This window comes from Pomacea canaliculata, linkage group LG10 (genome assembly GCF_003073045.1).
Source record: "Pomacea canaliculata isolate SZHN2017 linkage group LG10, ASM307304v1, whole genome shotgun sequence".
Taxonomy (NCBI): domain Eukaryota; kingdom Metazoa; phylum Mollusca; class Gastropoda; order Architaenioglossa; family Ampullariidae; genus Pomacea; species Pomacea canaliculata.
In genome coordinates, this window is record NC_037599.1 from 3,777,202 (window position 1) to 3,801,015 (window position 23,814).

At 38.5% G+C, this 23,814-nt stretch overlaps 2 protein-coding genes across 5 annotated transcripts; one reads left to right on the forward strand and one right to left on the reverse strand.

The window, feature by feature from the left end:
• Positions 1-75: 75 nt before the first annotated feature.
• On the reverse strand, positions 76-14,944 carry LOC112573271 (calcium homeostasis endoplasmic reticulum protein-like). Of its 4 annotated transcripts, none has more exons than XM_025253484.1 (21): positions 14,803-14,944; positions 12,167-12,337; positions 11,491-11,711; positions 10,774-10,911; positions 10,470-10,546; positions 10,058-10,081; positions 8,232-8,306; positions 7,837-7,951; positions 7,628-7,678; positions 7,398-7,436; positions 7,019-7,187; positions 6,137-6,225; positions 5,297-5,497; positions 4,883-4,979; positions 4,441-4,652; positions 2,911-3,044; positions 2,189-2,401; positions 1,519-1,716; positions 1,176-1,261; positions 626-838; positions 76-260 (listed from the first exon to the last, which is right to left on the reverse strand). In XM_025253484.1, exons 1-21 carry the CDS (start codon positions 14,825-14,827, stop codon positions 235-237), a joined length of 2,574 nt encoding a protein of 857 aa, XP_025109269.1. In that variant the 5' UTR covers positions 14,828-14,944; the 3' UTR covers positions 76-234. The 4 variants fall into 4 exon arrangements, with proteins under 4 accessions (XP_025109269.1, XP_025109271.1, XP_025109270.1 ...); XM_025253486.1 differs by lacking the exon at positions 14,803-14,944 and adding an exon at positions 13,255-13,377; XM_025253485.1 differs by lacking the exon at positions 10,058-10,081.
• Positions 14,945-15,463: 519 nt separating this feature from the next.
• On the forward strand, positions 15,464-21,817 carry LOC112573272 (MAP kinase-interacting serine/threonine-protein kinase 1-like). Its single transcript, XM_025253488.1, has 7 exons — positions 15,464-15,717; positions 16,196-16,382; positions 16,716-16,813; positions 17,016-17,274; positions 17,522-17,771; positions 18,025-18,324; positions 18,598-21,817. Exons 1-7 carry the CDS (start codon positions 15,709-15,711, stop codon positions 18,995-18,997), a joined length of 1,503 nt encoding a protein of 500 aa, XP_025109273.1. The 5' UTR covers positions 15,464-15,708; the 3' UTR covers positions 18,998-21,817.
• The last annotated feature ends 1,997 nt before the right edge of the window (positions 21,818-23,814 follow it).

The window sequence follows — 23,814 nt, forward strand, 5'->3', positions numbered from 1 at the left end:
AAGCTGATTCAATGATTAGCAAACACAGTCCACTCCAAGCATTTACTCAAATCTTTTCAATAACAAAGCAGGATCTGAGTGATTTTACAAATTTTTACTTACTCCTCAAAGCAAACTCATACTTCAAGCATGTCTTTACAATATAACAGAACAAAGTGTCAGTGTGTTATGCAAAAGGACAATCATGGGATATTCATGTACTTTGAAATACTGCGCCAAGAGAAGATGGGCCCATTACTTCTCACTCTTTGACTTTCGATCTGCAAAGTCAAAGTCAGAAAGCAATGATTAAGATTAAAAGAACTTGAACGTGCTTACCTCGTCATAACAGTCTAGTTGACACCAGCAAAAATCATGATTTAAATGTACAGACTGTTGGGAAAAGTCAGTTGATCATGCTACAGTGTAGCAGAACTACAAATCCTGCAGTTATGTAACATTAGTTTCAGTATCAGGACTGGAAACAAGGCAGATATAATCCAACTCCAGGATCAATCAAAAGCTCAACTCTTACCTAGTGTCAACTGTTTCTTTGAGAGGCAAATAGTGTGGTAAAAAGTGTGATGTGTTTCTTTCATGTTTAAAAGTTTTTTTCATGACATTCTATCTCAAAATATTTACTTACTGGAAGTGGGAGGGGGTTCTGCGGTTGAGCCATCGTCCCTGGCTCTCATGCGCTGGATGAAACCTGCAGCCTTGCTTTTGCGGAACTGCTCAAAAGGATCTTTCAGATCAATGCCAATGCCCTTGCGCATGTCCAGCTTGTCCCGCACCTCAGCAGCCTCAATGGGGTCAACGATGCCCTGTTCTGCTGCTCCTAAGCCTTTGCCACTCCAGCCTGCAAATAACAAACAAATGAAATAACAAACTCACTGGACCCGGAAATAACAAACTCATTGGCCTTTCCAGTGGACCTGGAAAAAGGGGTATGGAGAAACCATTCAAGCAAGCACTATCAGGAAATCAAAGGATGCATCTTACACTGACATGTCATCATGCTATACCAGACTCTGAAGACACAGACTATGAGAGAACATAAGAAAAAGAACTAGGAAAGAGTCTACTCTGTATTATGTTCAAACTAAACATTCATATAGGGGGGAAACCCATAAATTAGCCAAAGTATTTCTGACCAATATATGGTGAATATAATGACACTTTAAGCGAAAACTTACCCATTTTCATGAGCAGCTGATGGCCCTTGTTGGTCTCTCCCAGGCGTGATTCCATCATGCCCATCATAGCTGCACCTCCCATATTGCTAAATAAGTAAAGCATGTTAGGGCACATTACAAAATTGAAAAAAAATCTTGAGATTTTCTTTTCCAGTTGTAAACATCTGATTTCAAGTTCTAACTGGAAAACCTGCAACACACTCTTTGTGACTAAGTGTCAAATTCTTTCACCTTTCCCTGCAGCTTTCATTGTTTTTGAATTACCTTAAACAAGGAAGAAAAATGATAAATAAAGCCATCTACACCTGTCAACATTCAAATGGGGGTTAAAAAGGAAACTTACAAACTAGGAGGAGTTGGACTACGTTCTTTGGACACAGCACGCTGACGCTGAGGGGATGGTGAACGACTGCTCCTCAGGTAAGGCAGTGGGGACTTTGATCTTGACCTTGAGCGTGATCTTGAAGATGACCGAGATCGGGACTTGGATGCTGACCTTGATCTTCTCCTTGCTGGGGATGGTGATCTGGACCTGCTGTCACTGTATGACCATCACAAAGTACTTACTTCAGGGCAGGTGGGGAGGGGAGGGAGGATACAACTATCTATAAACACAGTCAAAATATAAGGGGGCTAGGGAAAAATAAACAGAAAGGAAAGATTGAGGGGTAAGTGTGTGTGGGTAGATGCATGTGTGGAGGAAGGGGGAGAAGTTGAATAATAATAACAGGCTATATCAAAGCAAAGCAGTTAGGCCTATAAACAGATGCCACATGTGCACACAGGTGCAGACAAAGAACAGTATGTCTGAGAAGAGAACTGAACACAGGACCGACAGTCTTTGCTGTATTTGTGACAGATGCTAACTGTTACACCACTAGATTGCAAACAGCACATGAAGACATGCGTATCACCTAATTCATAAAATAATCTATGCCCAAAAAAGATTATTGAAGAATATCAACAAATCTAAGACCGTACTTTAACTGAAAATGCTCAGAATTAGGGTTAACCTTTCTCGTCTCTTTTCTTCCATTTCAATGTCAAATCGTCGTCTTCTAGGTGGTGTTTCAGATCTGGACCTGGAACGTGACCTGGATCGGGAGCGAGATCTTGATCTTGAGTGTGATCGTGACGATCTGTAGTATCTTCCTTCCTCTTTGTTCTTTTTCGCTCGATGTTTTGCTTTAAAGAATTCATATAAGCCTAGTTTTTCCCATCCTTCACTGTATGAAAAACCAGATCCACAATGCAATATTAGTACAATTTATTCATAAAAAGGAAAGGACACAAAAACACCTCAAACTGATTGCAGAAAGCATGTTTGCTAATGCTACCATCCCATATCAACTTTTCTGATTCACAGACATGTGGTATGCTTTAATGTGCTGAATCAAGGAATTCCAAGCTCTTAGCTGTTCAATGTAATGTGATTTATATGGAGATGCAGTTATAAACACTCTATAAAGAAGTCACTCGTGGAATAATGTAGTATCACATTCTTAAGCAAACATGCAGTTCTTTTGAATATCTCATATAAAACACCCACTTCTGTGTTGGTGACATAATTTCTAATGGATACATTATAGAGAAATCTCATTTTTACAAATGAGCAAACATACTGTCTTCAGCCTGCCTGACTTTTGCTGGAAATTTACACTAACACTAATACATTTTGGAGCCTCTCTATGAAGGCATGAGCACAGAACAGAAGGAATTTATGACGAAAACCTACCCATCTCGGGGCCTCTCTCTGGAGGGAGCAGTATAAAAAGCATCAACGGCTGCTAACAATCGTTCACTAGGAGGCATAGGAGGTGGCAAGCGAATGTCTCTGGAGTCCAGAGGTTTATAGTCCACATCATCCAGCTGCACACAAGAACAAATTCTGAAAATGACGTAGCTGATGTTCTGAAAGTTATGCTAATATTGATGCAAATATACACTTCAAATCACTGGGCAGTTTTTTTTAAAGTACAGTTAATCTTAAATACTCTTCCAACACCCATGTGTAATTTTGGGAGTTTTGATGCGGTCTAAGGTGATGATAGTATTGTGTTCAGCTTTACCTTTTATGAAAGATCAGAGATTTGGTTTGATGGTGTCACTTTATTTTTAGCTAGATACCTTTAAGAAATTCAAAGATAACATCAAACCTGAAAGTATGGCAACAGTGGCACCACTCACATTCAGACAGACCACACAAGTAGGAATCAGTTGTTAAAGGGAAGATACTGCTGTCAAGCTATTTAATCAGTATTTATAATCTCCCTTTGGTCCCATGTATATATATTTTTTTTTGTTGTTGAGTAGATGCAGTTCACATTTGTTGTGTACGCTCCACCACAGATACTGACTACTACGAGATGCGTCATAGCGCAAAGTCTCCTATCTAAACAGCAAGGAAATCACTGCGCACAGCGACTCCAGCTATAATATTATAAATAATAAACGTGAAAAGTTGAAGATCAATGTAAACATTATCTTATGTCGGCCTATTTTCTGTTGTTTGCTTTTGTTTATAAAGAGAAAAAACAAGATTTACAAGATATCAAAGATATGTCACACTGAGAAAAATATCATGATGATAGAGAGCACGTTACTGGACTGCGATTTACTCGATGACAAACACAATTTTCACCTGTATGCACTTATCTCCCCTGAATCAAAGTACAGACGAGGGTTTGGTAGCATTCGCTTCCCTGTCATGAATGACTTAACTTATAGTATTTACTATTTTTTGGTTCAACTTTTGTTCTCCCCCCTTTAAAATGGTTTTCTGTTTATTTTCATAAATGACTGTTTGCTTTGCTTGAGTTATCTACTGTTTGTTATTATTACATCCTCACCCACTTCACAGTTTCTACCTGGTTCTGTTTCCTCCCACCTGTGTTTTGTGTGCATACATGTTCATGTATGCTGATGTGTTTGATGCCTACCCTCAAAAACGTATTCTCATGCATCTTCATATAGTTGTACGAAATAAAACATTTGTGCTAGGTAGAACTCGAACATAGAACTTTAGAACTCGAGACAGGTGCTATATGAACATGGATTATTATTATTACATTTGTCACATTTAGTATATATGGAGTATGTGTCGACTGATGGATCTGATTCAATGCTTATATAAATCTTTTAGGTTGCCAAGGCAGTAATAATGAAAATGATTATTAATGGCAGGTGCATGTGCACATATATATATGTGCAAGTGTGCGCAAACTCTGAATATTCAAGACAGAGGCAACCACTTTCCAGCACTCACCCGAACCAATGGTGCCATCAGACCAGCAGGTAGATCATAATAGGGTACAGATGGCGTCAAGTCCATATCCATGGGAAGCAGCGGCATGCCACCAGGAGGTGGCGGTGGTGGGAGAGCTGGACCATGTTGAGGTACTGTGGGAGGGAACCCTGGCGGTGGCTTGCTCAGGTCGGGAAGAGTGAAGTCAGCAGGATGCATGGCTGGCCTAGGGGCTAATATAGATTTAAAGCATATTTATTTCCTTGCACTCTTCTTACCACCACAACACTCTTACATACCAGTCTCAACTTTTGTTTAATCTAAAATGTATACACAGTTAATAGAATTTTTCTGATCTTTAATTATCGAAATGGTAACAGATTCAGAGTAGGGCAGACAATAGTAATAACAGGAAGATGTTTTCAGGCTTTTCACACACACACAAATTTGATAAGATAATCACCTCCATAGCCATGGCCATACTCAAACTGTTGTGGGGGAGGAATGCTTGGCACTGCAATCTGGGGTGGAGGGATCTGAGGATCAAACCCAGGAGGTGGCTGCAAAATGCATAAGAACATGCACAAATATTTTTAAAGGAACATCCAGGTACTGCATTAGACTATACTTAGAACTTTTTAAGATTTGATTCTGCATCTGCTTTCAGAGAGCATCAAAAGAAATGACACTTCACCCATCTCATTTGTGATCAAAGGTAACCTGTATGTAAAAAGCCCTTGTTGGCAATGTAATTCCTTTTCCTCCCAGCTCCTCCTTACATTCACTAAAAGACAGTAGATGTCAGTTCCATGGCGATGGACTAAAAATATCGACCAGTTCCAGTAAAAGCATGTGATACACAGAGTGCCTCCCTCACCTGGGAAAAGGGTGGTGGAGGCAAGTTAACTTGTGGTGGCAGCACTTGGGGCTGGGGAGCCTGCAGAGGAAGAACCTGGGCTGGTGGCACAGGATGTGAAATGCCTGCAGTTGTTACCTGTGAGACCAGGGAAGCTGGAATGGTAGGTGGCTCCACAGATGATACCAGAGAGCTTGTACTGGCAAGCTGAGGTATTACAAGCTGCACACACAGAATAATTCATCTTTGCATTCTGGTTTTGACTAAGTAATACAATTTGCAATTGTTGTTGTTGGTTTTTTTTGAGAGGGTTGGGACGAATAGTGAAAGAGCAGCAAATCTTTTGTAATTTACAAATCCAAAATTGCACCTTTATCTCTATTAACTCTTAATATACAGTTTGCAACGGCATCATTATAACTATTGCTTAAATGTGTCAACGCACCTGTATTAAATGAATTATAAACAATTTGTCAAAAATTTTCTCAACACCACCTTCCAAGTTACTAATTTGTGAAACACACAAAAAGTCCACTTTTTTTATTTACTTATCATTACGGTGACATTAAAAAAAAAAATTCAGTTCAGCCACTTTGCTCCCAATGCTCTGGTGCTATCACCTCTCAAGACAAAATCTGTCATAGATAAGTTCACCATCTTGCTCATCATGCTGTATCTAGGTAGCAAAACGTTTGGTTAAAAATTCTTTAAGGTTGCTGGGTTTTAGTGGCCCAAGTATTGCAAGTCCTACTGCCCAGCTCAGACTGAAGTAAAACCAAACCAAAAGTAAATCAACTAGAACTTTTGTGCAAAAGACCTAAGCAGTTGCAGCCAAAACAAAAATGCTGCCATCTTTCTCACCTGTGGAGGTGTGACAACAGCAACAGGAGGAGGCTGGGTGGAAGCCACTGTCTGTAGGTCTGCAGCCAGCGAGACAAGACTTAATGGGCCTGCAAATAAAATGAACCATAATAATTACATACCTCTCATCCTCTTTATAGCATGCATATTTTTCATGCGAATTCTTAAAACAGGAGACTGAAACCACAACAAGAAATTTACCGGCACTCAACCTATTTCAGTTGCAAGATCAGCTTAAATATGAAAAAGCTTTATCAACCAGTGCAGCCTTATCATGTGCTGAGGTGTATCAGGACTTAAAAAATTTCCATAATAATGAAGAGTAAACTAGATGACCATGGATTAAGATCAGACAGCACCAATAAGTAAAATACAGAGTGAACTATAGTGTATGTGACAGCACCAGTACAGTACAGATCCAAGTACAATGCATGAATGTATGTGTGTGACAGCACCAGTCAGGAACAGAGCAAAATCTAACACAACTATAATGTTTTATCCCCCTCAACACAGTATCCACAGTATCATCAGTACTGAAGACTTGTTAAATGGATGTTGTAACCTTTTAATGTATTTTAAACAACGTGAATTTGTATCAAACAAATAGCAATCATCTTAATCCTCGAAAGATCAGCAAACTTCCCTTATGCTATCCATGGAAAGTGAACTCCTTTGTTATAACACTTGTATTATCCACAGCAACACCCTTTCATTCCCCTCAACAAACCCCCCACTCGGTCTCCCACCTCTTTTTTTTTTTTCTATCCAACACATACGCTGACAGTAAGGGTAGTCACTTCTTGATATGCTTTACAACTTCTAAAAAAAAAAAGCATTACAGAATGGCACTGTCTAAATGTGTAAGAGATAATTTAAGCATGCCTTGATTCTCCTGAGTTAGCAGTAGTGCCAGCTGTTGCTGCAAGGATGTCAATTGCAGGTTCAGGTGGCCACAGAAGTCCTGGTGCTGCTTCTCAAGAGCAGCATACTGCTGCTGACTATTGGCCGTGATCTGCGTCACTACTTCAGCATTATCTGTAATCAGGCTGGCCTGGTCACAGATGTGAAAAAAGCAGTCAAAACAGGTGGTGTACATGCATTTATTATTAAAAAAAAAGAAAAACAAGAAAACATTTTTTTTAAGAACACAAACTGAAAGCATTTTTCTTATATTTGCAAATTTTTGCCACTTGTAATTTTTATATGCTCACTACTGTGTCTAAACATATCAAACATACATATCAAAGTGAAATTCCTGTACCTGGTAAGCAGCTATTGCTTGAGCAGGATCTTGTAATTTCTGAAAAAACAAACAGAAAAATGATATCAGTCTGAGAGAAGAACATAACAAAACAACAAAAGTGACTAAACATTTTTGTGGTAACAGAATACAAGATCTTAAAGATCTGTTTACATAAAGAACTATAAAAAAAATGTATATCACCCACACAGGCTCAGTCTACCAAAAAATGTAAAACGGTTCACTCTTACCTCTAGAGTATCTTTGTTTAGGTAAGCATGGTTCTCCCACAGTTTTAGCAGCTGAGAAAAGGAAAATAATAAATTCATTAGTTTGTAGTGCACATATATAAAATGGTGAACCTGCATGTCTGTGAAATAGTGAATAAATACATATAAATATCACTGAAGAAGACATTATTAAGAGCTATAAAGTTCTGAGGTGAATGGATGCAATTTACCTTGTTCAGCTTGTCCTGTTGTTTCTCTTCTTCACAGCCCATTCTGGCAGTGCAGAAGATGGGCACAACAACTTTCTCCAGACTTTCTTTCAGATTGTCAACGTTACGCCGCACACTGCATACAAAAGTATCCAGTGTCGGACAAGGCAAGCCAGCATACACTTAAGTGAATAATCTTCAACATGCAGCAAATGTTACAGTGTAATGTGGGATGTTCAGCAATCAAGGAAAAAAAAGCAAAGGACATCTGTCGACTCTCGGATGAAATAGTAAATATTACAGTTCTGGGATGTTCTGCAATCATGGAAGAGAGAGTGTATGACATCTGTTGATCCCCAGGTGTTTTAGATTTTTGATGTTTTGCATTCCCTAAGTTGGCATAATAATCTACTTACCAGTGATGGATGATGTCATACATCAAGTAAATCAGATGTAGACGCAGAAAAAATGATGCCTCCTTGCTTGTCAACCTATCCAAAATAAGAAGGAAAATATGTTCAGATACAGGGGCACACACATAAATGCATGCACACTCTCCCATCACACTCATCCCCAAAAATGTGCACATGTGGATGACTCTCCTCACTCATTAATTAAGACCTTTATCTTGGTTATTTTATATTAATCAGACCTTCTGGCTGAAAAGTACAGAAAATAATTACTATAAATTTTCCTGCCCAAGGAACAAATATTAAATATTTAAAAATCAAGAGAAAAAGAAAAAATTTGCTTTTTTTGCATTTCAGGCACTGAAATTATTAAAATTTTATGATGGTCTTTTTTCTTATTTACAAGATTAAACAACTACTTTTACAACATCCACATACTCTTTAGCAATAAAATTTCCTTCACGTGTTCCATCTAGAGACCATCAACAGGAAAGAATGGTTCAATTCTAGGGGAGGGAGGTGACAGTATTTGTCAGGCTTCATGGAAGCAATTTGTGAAGCATGATCTCTAGAGCAGCCAGCACTGTGTGTGTTCCTCACCTCCCTCCCCAGTATACGTGAATTCAAAGCAAAGTAAATATTACTTGTAAAGCTATGGATGGTGTCTCCATCTGGGCAACATAACAAGGGCAATTATTCTGCACATTAGCTCAAATAATTGTATTTTGAGTTTTTGCCTTGCCTCCTTAGAGTGAATAGAACTTCCATTTTTTTCCAAAGTTAAAATAAAAGTTTGCATACAAAGGCTTAATTACACAATATGAGTGAAATGCTCAAAATTACCGACCATAATTTAAATCTCCTCTCACTGCCAAAGAGATTGTAAAACAAGAGAAAAAACTCCCTCTTAACATGCACAGCCCACAAGCAGCATGTGTGTCTTCAACAAGCAGTGTGTGTGTTAGCACAAGTGTGCACACATACATGTATGAGAGTATGAGAGTGTATGTATATGAGTGTGAGAGAGAGAGCACATGAATGACAGTAAAGTGCATTCAATGCCTAGTTAAGGTGTGTCTGTACTTATCTTGAGTGTTAATCTCAAGAACTTAAAACCTGCCTTCAGTGGTGGGAAAAGGCACTCTACAAATAAATACAGGGAGTTTATTTTAACTCTTCAGCATCACAGATACCATGTGTACATGCACATAATGCTCCACATATCTTCTCCACCAGCAGCATTGGGTATTTAACACCTTATGTACAACATATCTGAAATCATGTAGTTGCTAATATTAAACAGATTGAAATACATTGAATGTGTACTGCTGTTGTATTTTCAAATCCTGTCTCCAAAAAAAAAAAAAAACCTGCTAGATATTAAGTTAGCTGCAGTAACAAAAGAAGGAACCTGAATTTAAGATCTTTTAAGCCTTGGAGTGAATGGTGATGGGGCAAACTACCTAGATGGTATACCAGAAAACTGTTATTCTAGCACTCTTGGAAAACATGCTCTACCACTTATAAAAAACTTTGACCTAAATTCACTCTCACAGTATTGACAACATTCTGCTTTAAAATAATGCAAAGATGTACAAAGACAAAAGCATAACAGATCTTTTAAAACAAATTTAAATCATTCTTTAAAGCAACTCTTCAAAATGGCTAAAGCAAAACCACAAAGTATCTTTTAAAGCAAAACTTCACAATGCTTTTAAAGCAAAACTTAACAATGCTTTTAAAGCAAAACTTAACAATGCTTTTAAAGCAACATAACAAAGGAGGAACAGAGAAAGGGAGAATGGAGAAAATTCTAAATGCAAAGGACTTACTTTTGGATTTCACGTCCAAGAGTCCTATTAAAAACATTTCAAGGTGGCTTCATTCTAAATTGTTACAAGGACTGATCAAAATGGTTCAGCCATGGTCAGAAAATAGCAACTTGTTTAGTTTTATAAAAAAATATATAAAGAAAACAAAATCCAATAAAGGGGGGCAAACATAATTAAAGGACTATCTTCAGTGAGATATATGGTTTCTCACAAAGAAAAGAAAAAAAATGCACAATCCATGCTGTCTATGAACCACAACATTCAAGCTGAAGCAAATGCTACTTGACAAGACCATGTCACAAAACACTAATAACAAAAATCAGTGTGTGTGTGTCGGGATACATAGTTTTACTCTACAGAAGAAACAAGAAAAGCTGAACACCTATGACCATTTCTGTTGAGAAACACTTACTTGTCTAAGAAATATTGTGAGATCAGTTCACAGTGCTTGTCTGTGTTGGCATGACTCATTATCCAGTTCTTTCCATTCTAAAACAAAAGCCAGACCATTGAAATAAGACTGTACATTTCAATACTATATTTTATACGCTACCGAAGAAATATAATGTAGGTAAAGTGATCATAAATAATGTAAAGCTATGAAAATCAGAGAAATCTTTAGACATTGGGATTTTGTTTTGATTCTATGTAATCATGTTAATAACCCACAATTTGTGTTTGCCCTTTTTAAATACAAACAAATTCAGATCTCTCACCAGGATGGCATCTTTTGTACAAGAGTTGATTATTGGCTGCACTGTCTCATCAAACTGTTCCAAGCTAACTTCACAATCACCTGCCAGATGCTTCAGGTGTTCCTGACGATTTGTCAAAATAGCTTCTTCTATCTGGATCTTCAATTTTAAAAAAATTCAACAACAAATCATCAGCTATATTGTTATTAAGAAGAATATAAATAGATGCAACAATTCAGTAATTGATAAATCAGTGACATCTGCTCAGGAATAGTACAAATAGTTATTTTATGGCTTGATTGACATTCAACATAGTAACAGCAGTAAATTTGAACTGGCTATAAATTATCAGAATTCCTAGGTTACATTACTTAAGAGAGAAGCTTTTCTACAGCTCTCTAAAGAATTAAGTGGGCTGAAAATTTTATCATAGAAATGATGCCACAATGAAGATGCACACTGTCAACTACATTTTGGAACAAACAGCAGAGATATCGTAAAAGGTTTGAAAACTATCTGATTCTGTCATTCACCCTTTTATTTACACTGCTTTTATTATTGACTGTTGCACTCTTCTCTGCTTTGTTCTTTTATAGGTTTTTATATTTTAAGCAAAAACACTGTACTTTTAGCTTTTAGGTCAGGGGAAGGCTGGAATACACATTAATGTTTATCCATGTGCACATGCATGCATGTGTGCACACACATACGCACTCCCACAATCTTGATGCATCTTACCTGCTGTTGTCTCATCAGGTTTTGATACTGAGCAGAAAGGTTGGTCTCACTCTGTTTAATCTGCTCGGCCATCTGTGTCTGCATGCTAGCAACCTGCTGCTGCAAGCCAGTGATTTGCTGCTGCAGCGCTGCTTTCTTCTCTGCTTCATGCAAGGCCACTTGCTGCTGCTGCACAATAGCCATCTGTTGTTGTTCAGCCAGCATCTGTTGTTTCTTGAGAACTGAAGGACAGTGTTCAGGTTAGCTTCTATGACTACAACTTGCAACAAATGAGAGAACTTAACAACAAAAGTAGGCTGCATAGTTAGTCAATAAGCTGGTTGTTGCATTCATAATCAATACAAAGCACATATCACAGCAGAAATCTAACAAAGTGCCTACTAACCAACAGTATCACTAATGATGTCTATACTAATAGGAGAGGCCTTAAAACACAATCACACATACACTTGTAAAGCATGTAACTACCTGCACATCCATACTATCTTTCTCTCACACACACATATACATATACACACAAGCTATAGAGATGGGGCAATGGGAACCCATTACAAAAGGAACAGACTATATGGTGAATAATAACTCCATACTTTCCCTCAGGACTCAAAGGATGATAGTACCTTAGATGGGGAGCACATGCGGAATTCTAAACTGAATAAAATAGATCTCTACGTACTAGCCTGTTCCGTGGTGACCTTGTACTGATAGTAGTTAAAGTACTCTCCGCCAAAAAGGAATCCGAATTTGGAGTTATCCCGCTGCTTCTGTTTTGTCATCTGCTCAAATTCTGGTCCATTGCGAGCCACAAAGTTGGCAAGCTTGTCAATGATATTTGTCATTTCTGGGTCTAAGAAAAAAAAAAAAAAAAACAAGAAAAGAAACTGAGTGACAGGCAACAGCGCTACCTGGACATTTTTTAAAATTTTGTTTTTTAGTCCAGCACAGGAACTCAACAGATTTCCAAGGATCTGCACCAGCTACCAGTTGGGCAGTAGCAGAATAAATTATCATGCTCCAGATATCAATGTAACTTAAATTCTAAATACAAAAATCCACTGGACACTTCCCGCATCCCCTACCCATCACAACTGGAGATGATTATTTTATAAAGCAATGTTTTTTGCATATAGTTCTGTAGCATATGCCAGGATAAAGAGCCAACTGACACTACTGACACCAACTACTCTTTTTTCTGTTCCATATGCCCCTTTGTTTTAAGTAACCATTAACAATAAATATTAACAAGTGCTTGTCTTCAGCCTCAGTTTTAGCTAGGAGTTTTGAGATGTGCACTGAAACTGAAAAGGGATCAGGTCATTTGAAATTATACCCTCTCCCTCCCTTCTCTGTTTCTTCTCATCTCATACACACATATCTTTCACACTTTTTGTATGACAAAACTAATAAACTGCTTAAAATTATAAGTGGGATAAAAATTAAACAGACCAAAACAGTTACAAAATAGAAAGAAATTACTGACACATGGCAAAGCAGCTTTGATTATCTAAAAGTACACAAATCACAAATACTTGACTAATATGGTGGAGAGTAGAGAGGGACTAAAAAAAATTCTACCTTCTTAAGTATAAAACTATAAAAATAATACATCATCCTATTATTATCCTTCATTTACTGCTATTCCAAAAGCAAAAATTTATTACATATTTAAAAATGAATGAAAATGCTATTCTAGAAGGTGAAGACAGTGTTGGCTTTCAAAGAAATACATATCTTTGTTCAAGTATTAATAAATAAGATGCATACCTTCGGTTCAAAGTAATATAAGCAGCCTATAACATTTGGACTCCTTCTCATTTGCATACAGTCATGATAGTAACTCTACCACAAGGGACAAGGCTGAGATGTTACCATGTGAACTGTCCTAGAAGCCTCTCAGCACAGCAATCAATCAATACTACTGTTCTCTAGACTGCTCTACTTTCTGACCAATAAAAACTCTGTCACTGTTGCTATGCTCAGAGAGAACTTAACCTGCTCTCATTCCAAGTTGCTGCTCATAAAGACTATTCAACTTTGAATCAATAACATGCAAAAAAAAGACTAAATTAACAAGTTCTACAAGCAAAATAGATAACCTGTTTTCTTTTTTCAAAAGTATTTTGAAATTTAGAAAAGCTAACTTTTTAGCATTTTTACTTTGCTTTGTACTTCTCAATAAAGGTGTGTGTCAAGGATTGGGTAGACAAAAACATGAGGCTAGGGATGTTTGGTTAAGATTTTACTTCTACCATCATGTGAACATTAAATGCCACACAATGACAAGAAAGATTTAAAATAGCCTGAGCAGAAAAATAGAATCTATGTTGACTAAAACAAAAACAGATTAGAACTACATTTAAAACTGATTTTTGGATGCCAGCTCCAGTTTTGAATATACTTGTGGAATTAACATGCACAACTGTTTGAATCAGCATTATCAAAAATTCAGAAAATCATTAACAACTTTTATCTTTTAGATTTAGTCCTATCAGTTGAAAACAAACAAACAAACAATTAAGGCTGCTTAAAATGTTTATATTTGTCCTTGGCAAAAGGCCTCATCGTTCTTCTCAGTTTTGTTGAAAACAACATTTTGGATCCCATCTATGCTAAATCTTTTGGGGAAGGTTCATTCTTTTTGTCGCACTTACCATTTGGAATGTATTATCTCTAAGTCTGAGGAATACTTCGACAAGTGAGCTTTTATCATACATCTCTGAAAACTTATCCTACCCCGCTCCCGAAGATCTTTGCTCAGCATCAACTGTGGCTGAAAACCTTGTGATATATGCATCTTTTTGAGTGCTGTCCAAATGTATGCTTATTTAATGTTTGTTTTGGAATTGTAAAGCGTATGGGAACGTATAATGAAACTTTTCTACATAAATTACATTATTCTAAATATATCCAAACTTTAATACCTCTAGGAATCGTACAAGGATGACAAGCAAAGGGGACTTTATTCGACTGATCAAAGGAAAAAGCGATATCGGAGTAGCCTCCCGTAGTCTAGGCTTCGTGTAAACAATGTGCATTTCAAGCTAATCTTAGCTGTAAGTCAGCACATTATTTAAAATAATTTATTCCGAGTTAAAGAGAAACCCCAGCTCTTGTATATTTAAATGAATCTCCAGTGCTAGAAATAAAAGCTGGAATGCTTTGTTCTTACAGTCTTACAAGTGATCTAGAAATGTCGCAGATCCGAGTAACACAAAATATCAAAGTGCTTGAACTTGAAAGGTGGAAGAACCTAAAATACTAAAACAGAAGACTAATAGATGACACAACCAACACTTTGGATAGTGCGTTTACCTTCGGGCGGTTTGGGCAGCTCCATTTTGTTTTTGAAAACAAATTATCTCTTGCCTTTTCGTTTTCACTAACATTACTCGGTATTCCACTTCCGGTCAATTCAGAACTGCAGTCCCGCACTTTGCATGTAAATGATGGTTTTGGTTTACATATTCGTAATAAAAGGAATTATCGATAGACTTTATAGAAGAAAAATATATTATATATTTTAGTATCAAAATGTTGGCTTTTCATTGTGTTTACAGTCTCTCTGTTATCGCCAATCAGCTCTTACTCTTTGCGCCGTCCCAAAAAACAATCGAATAAGAGATATCAGTAAATAGGTCACCGAAATGCATATGAAAACAAGAGAATTTCAGACTTGAAATTCAGATGATAATCAACAAGCAATCGTGTGATACATGCAACTCTGTTTTATTTTGGTCAAATATTGATATCTGATTGTGCAATTATTATTATGCGTGTTGACTGATGCAACAGGGACGTGGAAACTGAAAATGGGTTGCAACGTAAACAAGGCTAACCCGACTAACCACGCCACCTCGGTGAAAACACGGCAGCAGGTCACGACCAGCTCAACGCTGATTGGCTGAAACACCGCGTGACTCACTTCCACGTCGGCTCGCCGAAAGCAGACGCTGCATAAAAGAAGGAGCGAGCCCTACCTCTTCGTCAGTTTGTTGCAATCGGGATGGAAGGATGAAGAGTTGAGGTTGCACTTAGGTGAAGCCCGGCTATGGCTGAGGTCGATTGCAATAATTCAGAGGAAGAACGGATATACACCTGACAAGAGCGTTGACCATAGTTTTTCTTTGTGGAAAGCAGAAGTTTTAAGTGGCGATTTTTGATTACGAGCCCGTGAAATTGTTAGCAACTCTACGTAAATCTGCTGAAATACTTCACACAATGAGGAATGTAAGTGCTATATCACATCTTTTTATTTCATTCTTGATAACAAAGAAAGAATGATTGTAGCTAAAGTTAACGGCGCAATCGTGTTTTTAGATTGAATGTGTTTGTTGACAATTCTAAACCCAAACAATAACAAAGCCTTGCTGTGCGTTTTGAGCTCCGATTGGCAAAATCCTGCTGACTTCACCGTCTATTTTTAGCACAAGCCTAACCGTTCAGGAAATGTCGTCTGCTGGTGCAAGAAAGACGCGTTTAATCCCCAAATATTGTTCTCGGCATTTTAACAAAAAATTTGAAGACAGCATGTAGTTAGTTAAGAAGTTTAAAAGGTCCAGCAATAAAAGCTGCAAATGCATGTCGCACAAATGATTGAAAATACAGGAACTTGAAGGTAATCGTGTGTGCGACTGCGATCGAGTGTCGAGTAAAGTTAACTTTGTGCGTGCATCGTTTAAAGTCTTGGTTACTCTGCGATGTGCAGCTGGAAGAAATGGTTTTGACACGGAAATCAGCTGCCCGACCCACAAGTTTGGACTTGGATAACGCATTGACAATGGACATGGACGGAATATTTCCAGACATGGATAACAATAACCTCCACCAACCAACACAGAATTCAAGGAAAAAGCGACGTCGAGCAGCTGATATTCCAGTAAAAAGGTTTTTAGGTAAGCCTCTTTTGAACTTCATAGGTAGTTAGGTGGCTTTATAAATGTAGATAACTGATAACAAGCACACAGTAAATATTATCTGTTAGTTACGTAGTCGTTAGTAAGTCTCTTTCATTGACTTGCAGCTTCTTCTTAGCAGTTGCATTTCATGTGGAATGTTTGGCCCGCTTTAGGAGAATTTATCAAAAGAATTTGAGCCTCGAAATCTAGTAGTTCATGAGGACTTAAAACAGGAATTTTTACAGGTGTTAAAGCTGTTCACTTTTTACTTCTATTAATATTATAATATTAAAATATTATAAAATTAAATAATTATATTTGTCTTTCCAGATGCATATGAAACAACTGGGGAATTTCTTGGAAACGGGTCTTATGCTTCTGTACAGACATACCGAAATAAATCAAGCGGCAAAGAGTATGCCGTTAAGGTATATACATGCTTGAAATTTAAGGGGAAAGATTTGATTTACTAGTGGAATGTAAGCACAGAGTAATAATCAGCAGTAACAACATTGTCATTTTAAAATACTATTTTTTCACAACTGTATATGCTATTCTGGATTCCCATTTGTGATTGTTTATTTTTTTAAAGAAAATTATAGAGTTTGGTTATGTTTCTTTCTGTTTCAGATGATTGAAAAGTGCAATAGTCTGTCCAGGAGCAAAGTATTTAAGGAAATAGAAATCTTTCAGATTTGCAAGGGGCGTGAAAACATTCTTAATCTTGTGGAGTATTTTGAGGAAGATGACCGCTTCTATCTAGTTTTTGACAAGATGGTAGGTGGGACCCTGCTGGCAAACATTGAGCGCCGAGGACATCTTACAGAACGGGAGGCCAGTTTAGTTGTGAGAGACATTGCAAAGGCTTTGGATTTCCTGCATAGTAAAGGTACATTTTCTTTATAATGAATTGCTTTAAATCATAAATGAAAACAGATATGCTGTATATAAAAGTTGTATTACCCTTGTCAAATTTGGGAAAAAAAAAATCCCGAGACCTTATTGTAAATATAATCAAAAATTAGTTCTGTAATAGTAAAATATTCTTGTTGGAAGTTATTTAAAACATTTTTTTTTTTTTTAACATGTGGCATCTAATAAAGACGTGTTATATTTCGGTTTGTCTTTTTCTTTAGGAATAGCACACCGAGACTTGAAGCCAGAGAATATTCTATGTGAACGTGCTGAGGAAGTTGTGCCCATAAAGATCTGCGATTTTGACTTGGCTAGTGCAATAAAGTGCGATTCTGATGGTACCAAAACACCTGAACTTCTGACACCAGTTGGATCTGCAGAATACATGGCACCAGAAGTAGTGGATGCCTGGGTTGGCGAGTCTTTTTCCTATGACAAAAGATGTGACCTTTGGAGCCTTGGGATTATTTTGTAAGTACCCATTTGCTGCTAGATTTTATTTTGGGTAATGGAGGTTCATTCATGGGAGAGTTTTAGTAAAGCTTTTAACTCTTAATAAACATGGTATAGCAAAAACATCCAAGATTAGTTATTGGGGGTAATCTTTTTAAAGATCCAGATTATGTCACCATCCTGATTTTTGTCTTCATACATCATTGTCATATAAATACATGAATTGTTGCTCAAAGTCCTTGACTTACAGTTGGCTTCTTATTGTTGACAGGTACATCATGCTATGTGGCTATCCACCATTTTATGGTCAGTGTGGAGAAGACTGTGGATGGGAAAGGGGTGAAGCTTGCCAAGAGTGTCAGGAAACCCTCTTCAACAGCATCCAGGAAGGACAGTATGTTTTTCCTCCAACTGAGTGGAGCAGCATCTCTTTCTCAGCGAAGGATCTGATTTGCCACCTGCTGGTGCGTAACCCTCGCAAGCGCTATTCAGCTGCTGATGTGCTTAGACATCCTTGGGTTTGCAGTCCTCCTGCTGCCACACCTCTGGCTACACCTCATGTGCTCACAAGGTAAGACAAATCTCTTTCAAATTTCAATTTTACAAATTGTGTGCAGGGCATGGGAGCTGTTTAATTGTTGAATGCATTGATATCATTATATTTTAATTACAAATGAATCTTTTTAATATCTTGATAGACGATCCATTAAACCAAAGCATATTAAAAGTGCCAACAGTATTAAAAAGTAAGCAAAATAATCATAATTTAATTCTAGTATTTAGCATTTCTCTGTATTTAGCTGTAAATATTATTCTTACAATTTTTAATATTATCTGATTACAGAAACAACAGCACCAAAGACTTGGAGTCATTTGCAGAGACGGCAATCTCCATCAACCGCATGATGCAGCAACATCTTCACATGTCTGCTTCACAAGCCCATCAGTTTTTCTCCAGTTGCAGCCGCAGTGAGAGCAGCAGTGACAACAGTGAGGATGCCTGCCAGATAGATGCTACAAAAGCCCCAGATAGTGCGAGCAGCAATGGCAGTACCAGTGGTGACGACACAGATACAGAGAGCCTATCATTTCTGGACCGCTTCCACTCTTGCATTCGCCTTTCGCCTCCCGGAAGTTCAAAGCTGGCCAAACGCCGAGCCACACTTCATGACTGCAGACACTTTAACTCAAGCAGTGGCTCTGGTGACAGTCTGTCCATCGACTCGGGCAGCTGGTGTGAGTAGTCTGTTCTTGGGAACAAACAAAAAAACAAAAGCAAAAAAAAAAAAAACCCAAAAATCTTTTATAAAAAAAGTTAATTTTTTTTCTACATTTAAAGACACAGAGAACATGCATTTGAGACGGTTTCACTGACCTGTAAATTTGCATTGTAAGGCATGGTTTGGCTATTACACTACCACATTGTGTACATACACAGTTAAAGCTACGATTACATTTTTGTTGGCTTGTAAGACTATGTGAGCATAATTCAGTGCTTTAGTCTGAATTGCTTTGCCCCAAGCACAGACTGTCTTCTGCATGAACACCATTCCCTGTCCATAATAATTCCATGTAATGGAACGTCCAAAAATTCTATTTCAAAAGAAGAAGAAAAAGGCAGACTTTCTACAAAGTTAGCGTCCAGAAATTTGATTGTCAGGATGTAAAGCTTTCCCTGTAACCTCACCTTTACCCATCCCCTTCCAACCTCTCAGAAATAAAACTTGGAAGTAGGGAAAATGCACAAACTTATCATGGGAAATAGGACCAAACTTCATTTCGATCACAATGAAGAAGCTGTAAGCGCAAAGTGAAAATGCTGGTAGCATTTTGGGTCCTATTTGCAAGTGAAAAATGAGTTGTAATAGAATGGTATTAGGTTGACCAACCCTTTTGTACTTTTGTAAATTTTTTGCACAAAAGTAAAATTTGGTTTTGTTGATACTCAAAGAATTAAGCTTATTATTGCATCGAAATCACATAGAATGCCCTTGTAATTAGAAACAAATTGTTCATTGGATTTCTTTTTAAAATCGAAGGAAGAACATAGTGATTTGTTTCTGCATTTGATAAGATTGTGCAAATCCATGGTCATCACTCATGGGCTTTCAAATATAAAGCAGCATTTTTCATGAGCTGATACTTATGGTGTTTGCTTTTAATTAAGGTGACACCTAAACCCCTCCTCAACCTCCCTTACTCCTCCTACCCTGCTTTCAAACTTTGAGCACAGCATCTTTTACTACAAGGTACTTGAGAAAGCACCTTTTAGAAAAAGCATAGCTTTGTTTTAATTTGGGCTTTTTTTTATTGACATGGTCACTAAAAATTTCGTAGGGTTATATTTACAAGAACATTATCCCCCTTCAGTATTGTTTTAAATGATGCTTTGATTTGCCAGTGTGTATGGCGCGAGTCTTGATTTCATTTGCATCTATCATTACTTCATTTCTTTCCAGAATGTCATAGTCCAAGTAATAATCATTCCAAACTGATCGTTACACATATCTGTATAGATAAATGTTTTTTGCCATTTGCAATTTGTTCCTAACTTTTGAGGAGTGAACTTTAAAGACGGAGACTGTCTCAAGTTGTAACAAGAACTGATAAGCCAATAACAGTTCTGAAAAGGCTGAGTTTAACATTGAAACATCACCACAGATATGTGTGTGAAAATTATGGTCTTGTCTAAGAAAGAGGATCAGCATAGATCGTGCAGCATTAAAACATGTAAAAAATGTAATTCTTTATCTTAAAAGAGAAATTAAGCATGCCTGCCTATTAACCACCTCTGCTGTCTGGCCACCACCTAACCCCATCCTGCCCCTCCCCCATCCCATCTTGTTCTTGTCATCTTGCTGCTCCTCCCATCTTTGCTCAGCCATATAAAATAAGATACCTGAATCTTGGAATAGGTGTCGATTCCACTAGTCATGCATTGCTTTGGACAGTGTGCTCATTTCGAATGAATAATCAGACTTATGATGTCAAGAATGAAAGAGCATGGAGGTTACTCATGTTTTCTAAAATGAATGTCTTAATGAATGAAATTGCTGGTGCGTACAAGGTTTAAAAAGCATTACCTTTTGATAATAGGTGGCTTCGTATACATCTGCATGTGTGCATGCATGTTTCTTATGAACTCAAGTAACATGGGCAAAAAAAAAATGTATTTTGATGTTCAGAGGTTGGCTGTGATATACATTTGGAAGAAACTCAACCATTTTGATGCCATCACCAATATTATAGCAGACTTGGTTTGTTCAGATGCAGAGTTCTTGTGTTTCTTTAATACATTAGAGCAGTTCGCATATGCTACTTGACAGCAAATAATGCTATGCCATATGGTAGCTAGTTCCATGGTGAATTGCTATGGAAACCATTTGTAACTAAATTGCAGAAATTCATTTTCGACAACTTGTTTCGGAATCTGCAAGAGTTTGGTTGAGTTGAAAGGATGTGCCTTGAATAAGAATCTCAGTTGAGGTCCCAACATTTTGTACTGCAGCTGAAGCTTCTACAAGTACCAACAAAGAGTGGTACCTGCTTCACGCTGAAACAGCATATATATCTTCCATGCAGATAATGGTCTGTATTCCATAAACTTTGTTGTGTGATCAGAGTTATTGTTGATCCGAAGTCGTTAATTCATGTTTTCCCCCTAAATGACAGAAAAAAAAGATAGTTTATATCTTTTGTATGGTGTCGATCATATCTGGTCGAACTTGTCATTGAGTGTTTTCTTGTTTGTGACTGCAAGATAAGAGTAATGGCTGAAACTGTGAAAGAGTGTCCTAGGGACATGACAAGGTGCTGTTCTATGTTTTGAGAACACCATGCCTGTGGTTGTGCCATGGTTTTAGGGTGGCATGAAGTGTGGGATGGTGACAAAATCCTGTTGATGTCACTTGTTTACCTCAGGGTCTATGATATTGACTTATGACGAAGAGAGACCAATCAGAAAGAAATGGTTTCTGTACTGCGCTGACTTTTCATAAGAGCAACTGAATTTTTTATGTTGTAAACTGAAAATTTTTACAGAAATAAATTTTTTTTCAAGTTGATGTTTCTTGAATTTCTCCAGTTTCTAGAGAGAATGTGTGAGATAGAAAGCGGGTGGACTGTTTGTTGTGAGGAGGAGAGAGAAGCATTGAGTGAAATTTAAAAAAAATGAAACTTGAACTTGGCCTGTCATACAACTACAACAACGCCCCCATCAACCCCACCAAGAACTGCGCACTCTGAAGGCAGATGGGTCACCCCTGATTGCCTATGGCGGGTCAAGAAAGGATGAGGTCGATAACAACATCATACTTTCACTCCCCTTCTCTTTCTACCCCAGGTCAAAACACTTGTACCCCTCCCTGCCTCCTGCTGGCCCCTCCCGCGCCTTGTGACTGGCGGCTCACCGGGAAACGTGCTGCTTCAGCAGCGAGGTCCTCAGCCGCCGGCGTTTGGCCCTGCGCCCAGCCAGCAGATGCGGAGTACGTCGGTGGTGGTGATGGTGGTGGTGCACGTGCACAACACTGGCCGAGCGGCCTTACCTGGCGAGGGGGGCAGGTGATACGAGGCACACTAAGCCACGAGTAGGGAGGATCACAACAACTGAGATGTTGACTCCAAGCGACATTACATCAACCTTCATGCTTGTTGGCTCGTTAACAGTTTCTTTAATCACTTTATTCTGCAGTACATGTCGGCCGTTAGACACGGTGACATTGTTGATGTATAATAATCCTGCGGGTGCATCATGGGGACGCTGGTGACAAGCTGCCTCCAACCCAGCTTATGGGGCCAGCACCATGGCGGTGTATCGACACTGAGGATGTCTGATATATTGCCTCCACCACGCGCGCACACGTGACGACGAAAGCTTAGAGGATCGAAGCCTGAGTGGTGGGACTGGGGGCTGGTGGGGCAAGTGAAGACGCAGGAGATAAACGAGGGTTAATCACTGGCTGCAGGGAAGAGAGGGGCTGACTGGGGTGGGGGAGCAGGGGTGAAGTGTTTTCGCGCACAGCAAGCCGCTGTCAGAAGGGAATGGGGTCGAGGGGTGGATAAGTCGACAAGAATATAAAAGTAAGCAGCATGCCAGCGTGTAGCTTTGAAAAAAAAAACTGCTTCGTGACAAACCCGGATCCGATCATCAGCTGACAAGGTGTTGATGGGTCACCGCTTGCCTTGACAGGCTTTGTTTGCGTGTCTGTTCGGCTGACCTTACACTCATTACAGGCTTTGTTGACGATCGATTGTTTTGTTTATTTTTGTAAAATTCTTTTCAGCGACAAACCCAGTTGTAGCTAAATATTGATGGCTGAACACAATGCCGTTTTCTATTATTGTCATCGCTACATCGATCTGTAGCTGTACCAGCCTTGAGTCACCGGACACCGAGATGCGATCGCACTACCACGACTTCCCCCAACGCTGTTTACAAAGTCCTTTCAAGATTTATGATTAGCGGAGGGTAAAGACAGGGAGGGGCAGCGGGTGAGGGATGGAGGTGCCACATGCAGAAAAAGACGAGATTTGAGCCAAGCATCATCCTGTCCTCATTATAGATGCCATACAAGGGTTAGATAGTTACGCAGGGGAGAGAATGAGAGGGAAGGGGAGGTAAATGTAATACCGGGGTGTATGAACGCTGAACACTGCTCTCTTGCATTCTTCAAACAACTAACTCAGCAGGTTTTATTTCATAATAGCATCATATAAAAATAACCAAGATGGGGCAGGGGAATAAAATAATATTAGAAGCATAAAATCTCAACAACAACAACAACAACAACAAAAACAAAGCGCTGATGGACATCTGCGCACAGACCGTTAATTAATCAAAGTTTGTGGCTTGTGTACCATGTCTTCTGCCAGTGTGCGGAAGGCGGATGTACGAGCTTAGCCAACTGGGCAGACCAAGCACGTGTAGTCAATATTTGTTATTGTTTCTGTATTAACTGGTGATGTTGGCGTACAAAGTTCAACGTGTACTTTCCCCGAGCAAACTGCAGGTCGGGGACAAGAGATGGCGAGACCTTACTCCAGCTCGCCCTCGGCTGCCGGG

Excerpts from the sequence above, each read along its gene's own strand:
- LOC112573271 (XM_025253484.1), bottom strand. The coding sequence starts at position 14,827 with ATGGAGCTGCCCAAACCGCCCGAAG. Across the intron at positions 10,082-10,469 it reads TCACAATATTTCTTAGACAA|GACTCTTGGACGTGAAATCC; the intron begins GTAAGTGTTTCT and ends TGTTTTTAATAG. Across the intron at positions 6,226-7,018 it reads GCTAACTCAGGAGAATCAAG|GCCCATTAAGTCTTGTCTCG; the intron begins GCATGCTTAAAT and ends TTTTATTTGCAG.
- LOC112573272 (XM_025253488.1), top strand. Across the intron at positions 16,383-16,715 it reads TCCAGTAAAAAGGTTTTTAG|ATGCATATGAAACAACTGGG; the intron begins GTAAGCCTCTTT and ends TTGTCTTTCCAG. Across the intron at positions 17,772-18,024 it reads TGGAGCCTTGGGATTATTTT|GTACATCATGCTATGTGGCT; the intron begins GTAAGTACCCAT and ends TATTGTTGACAG.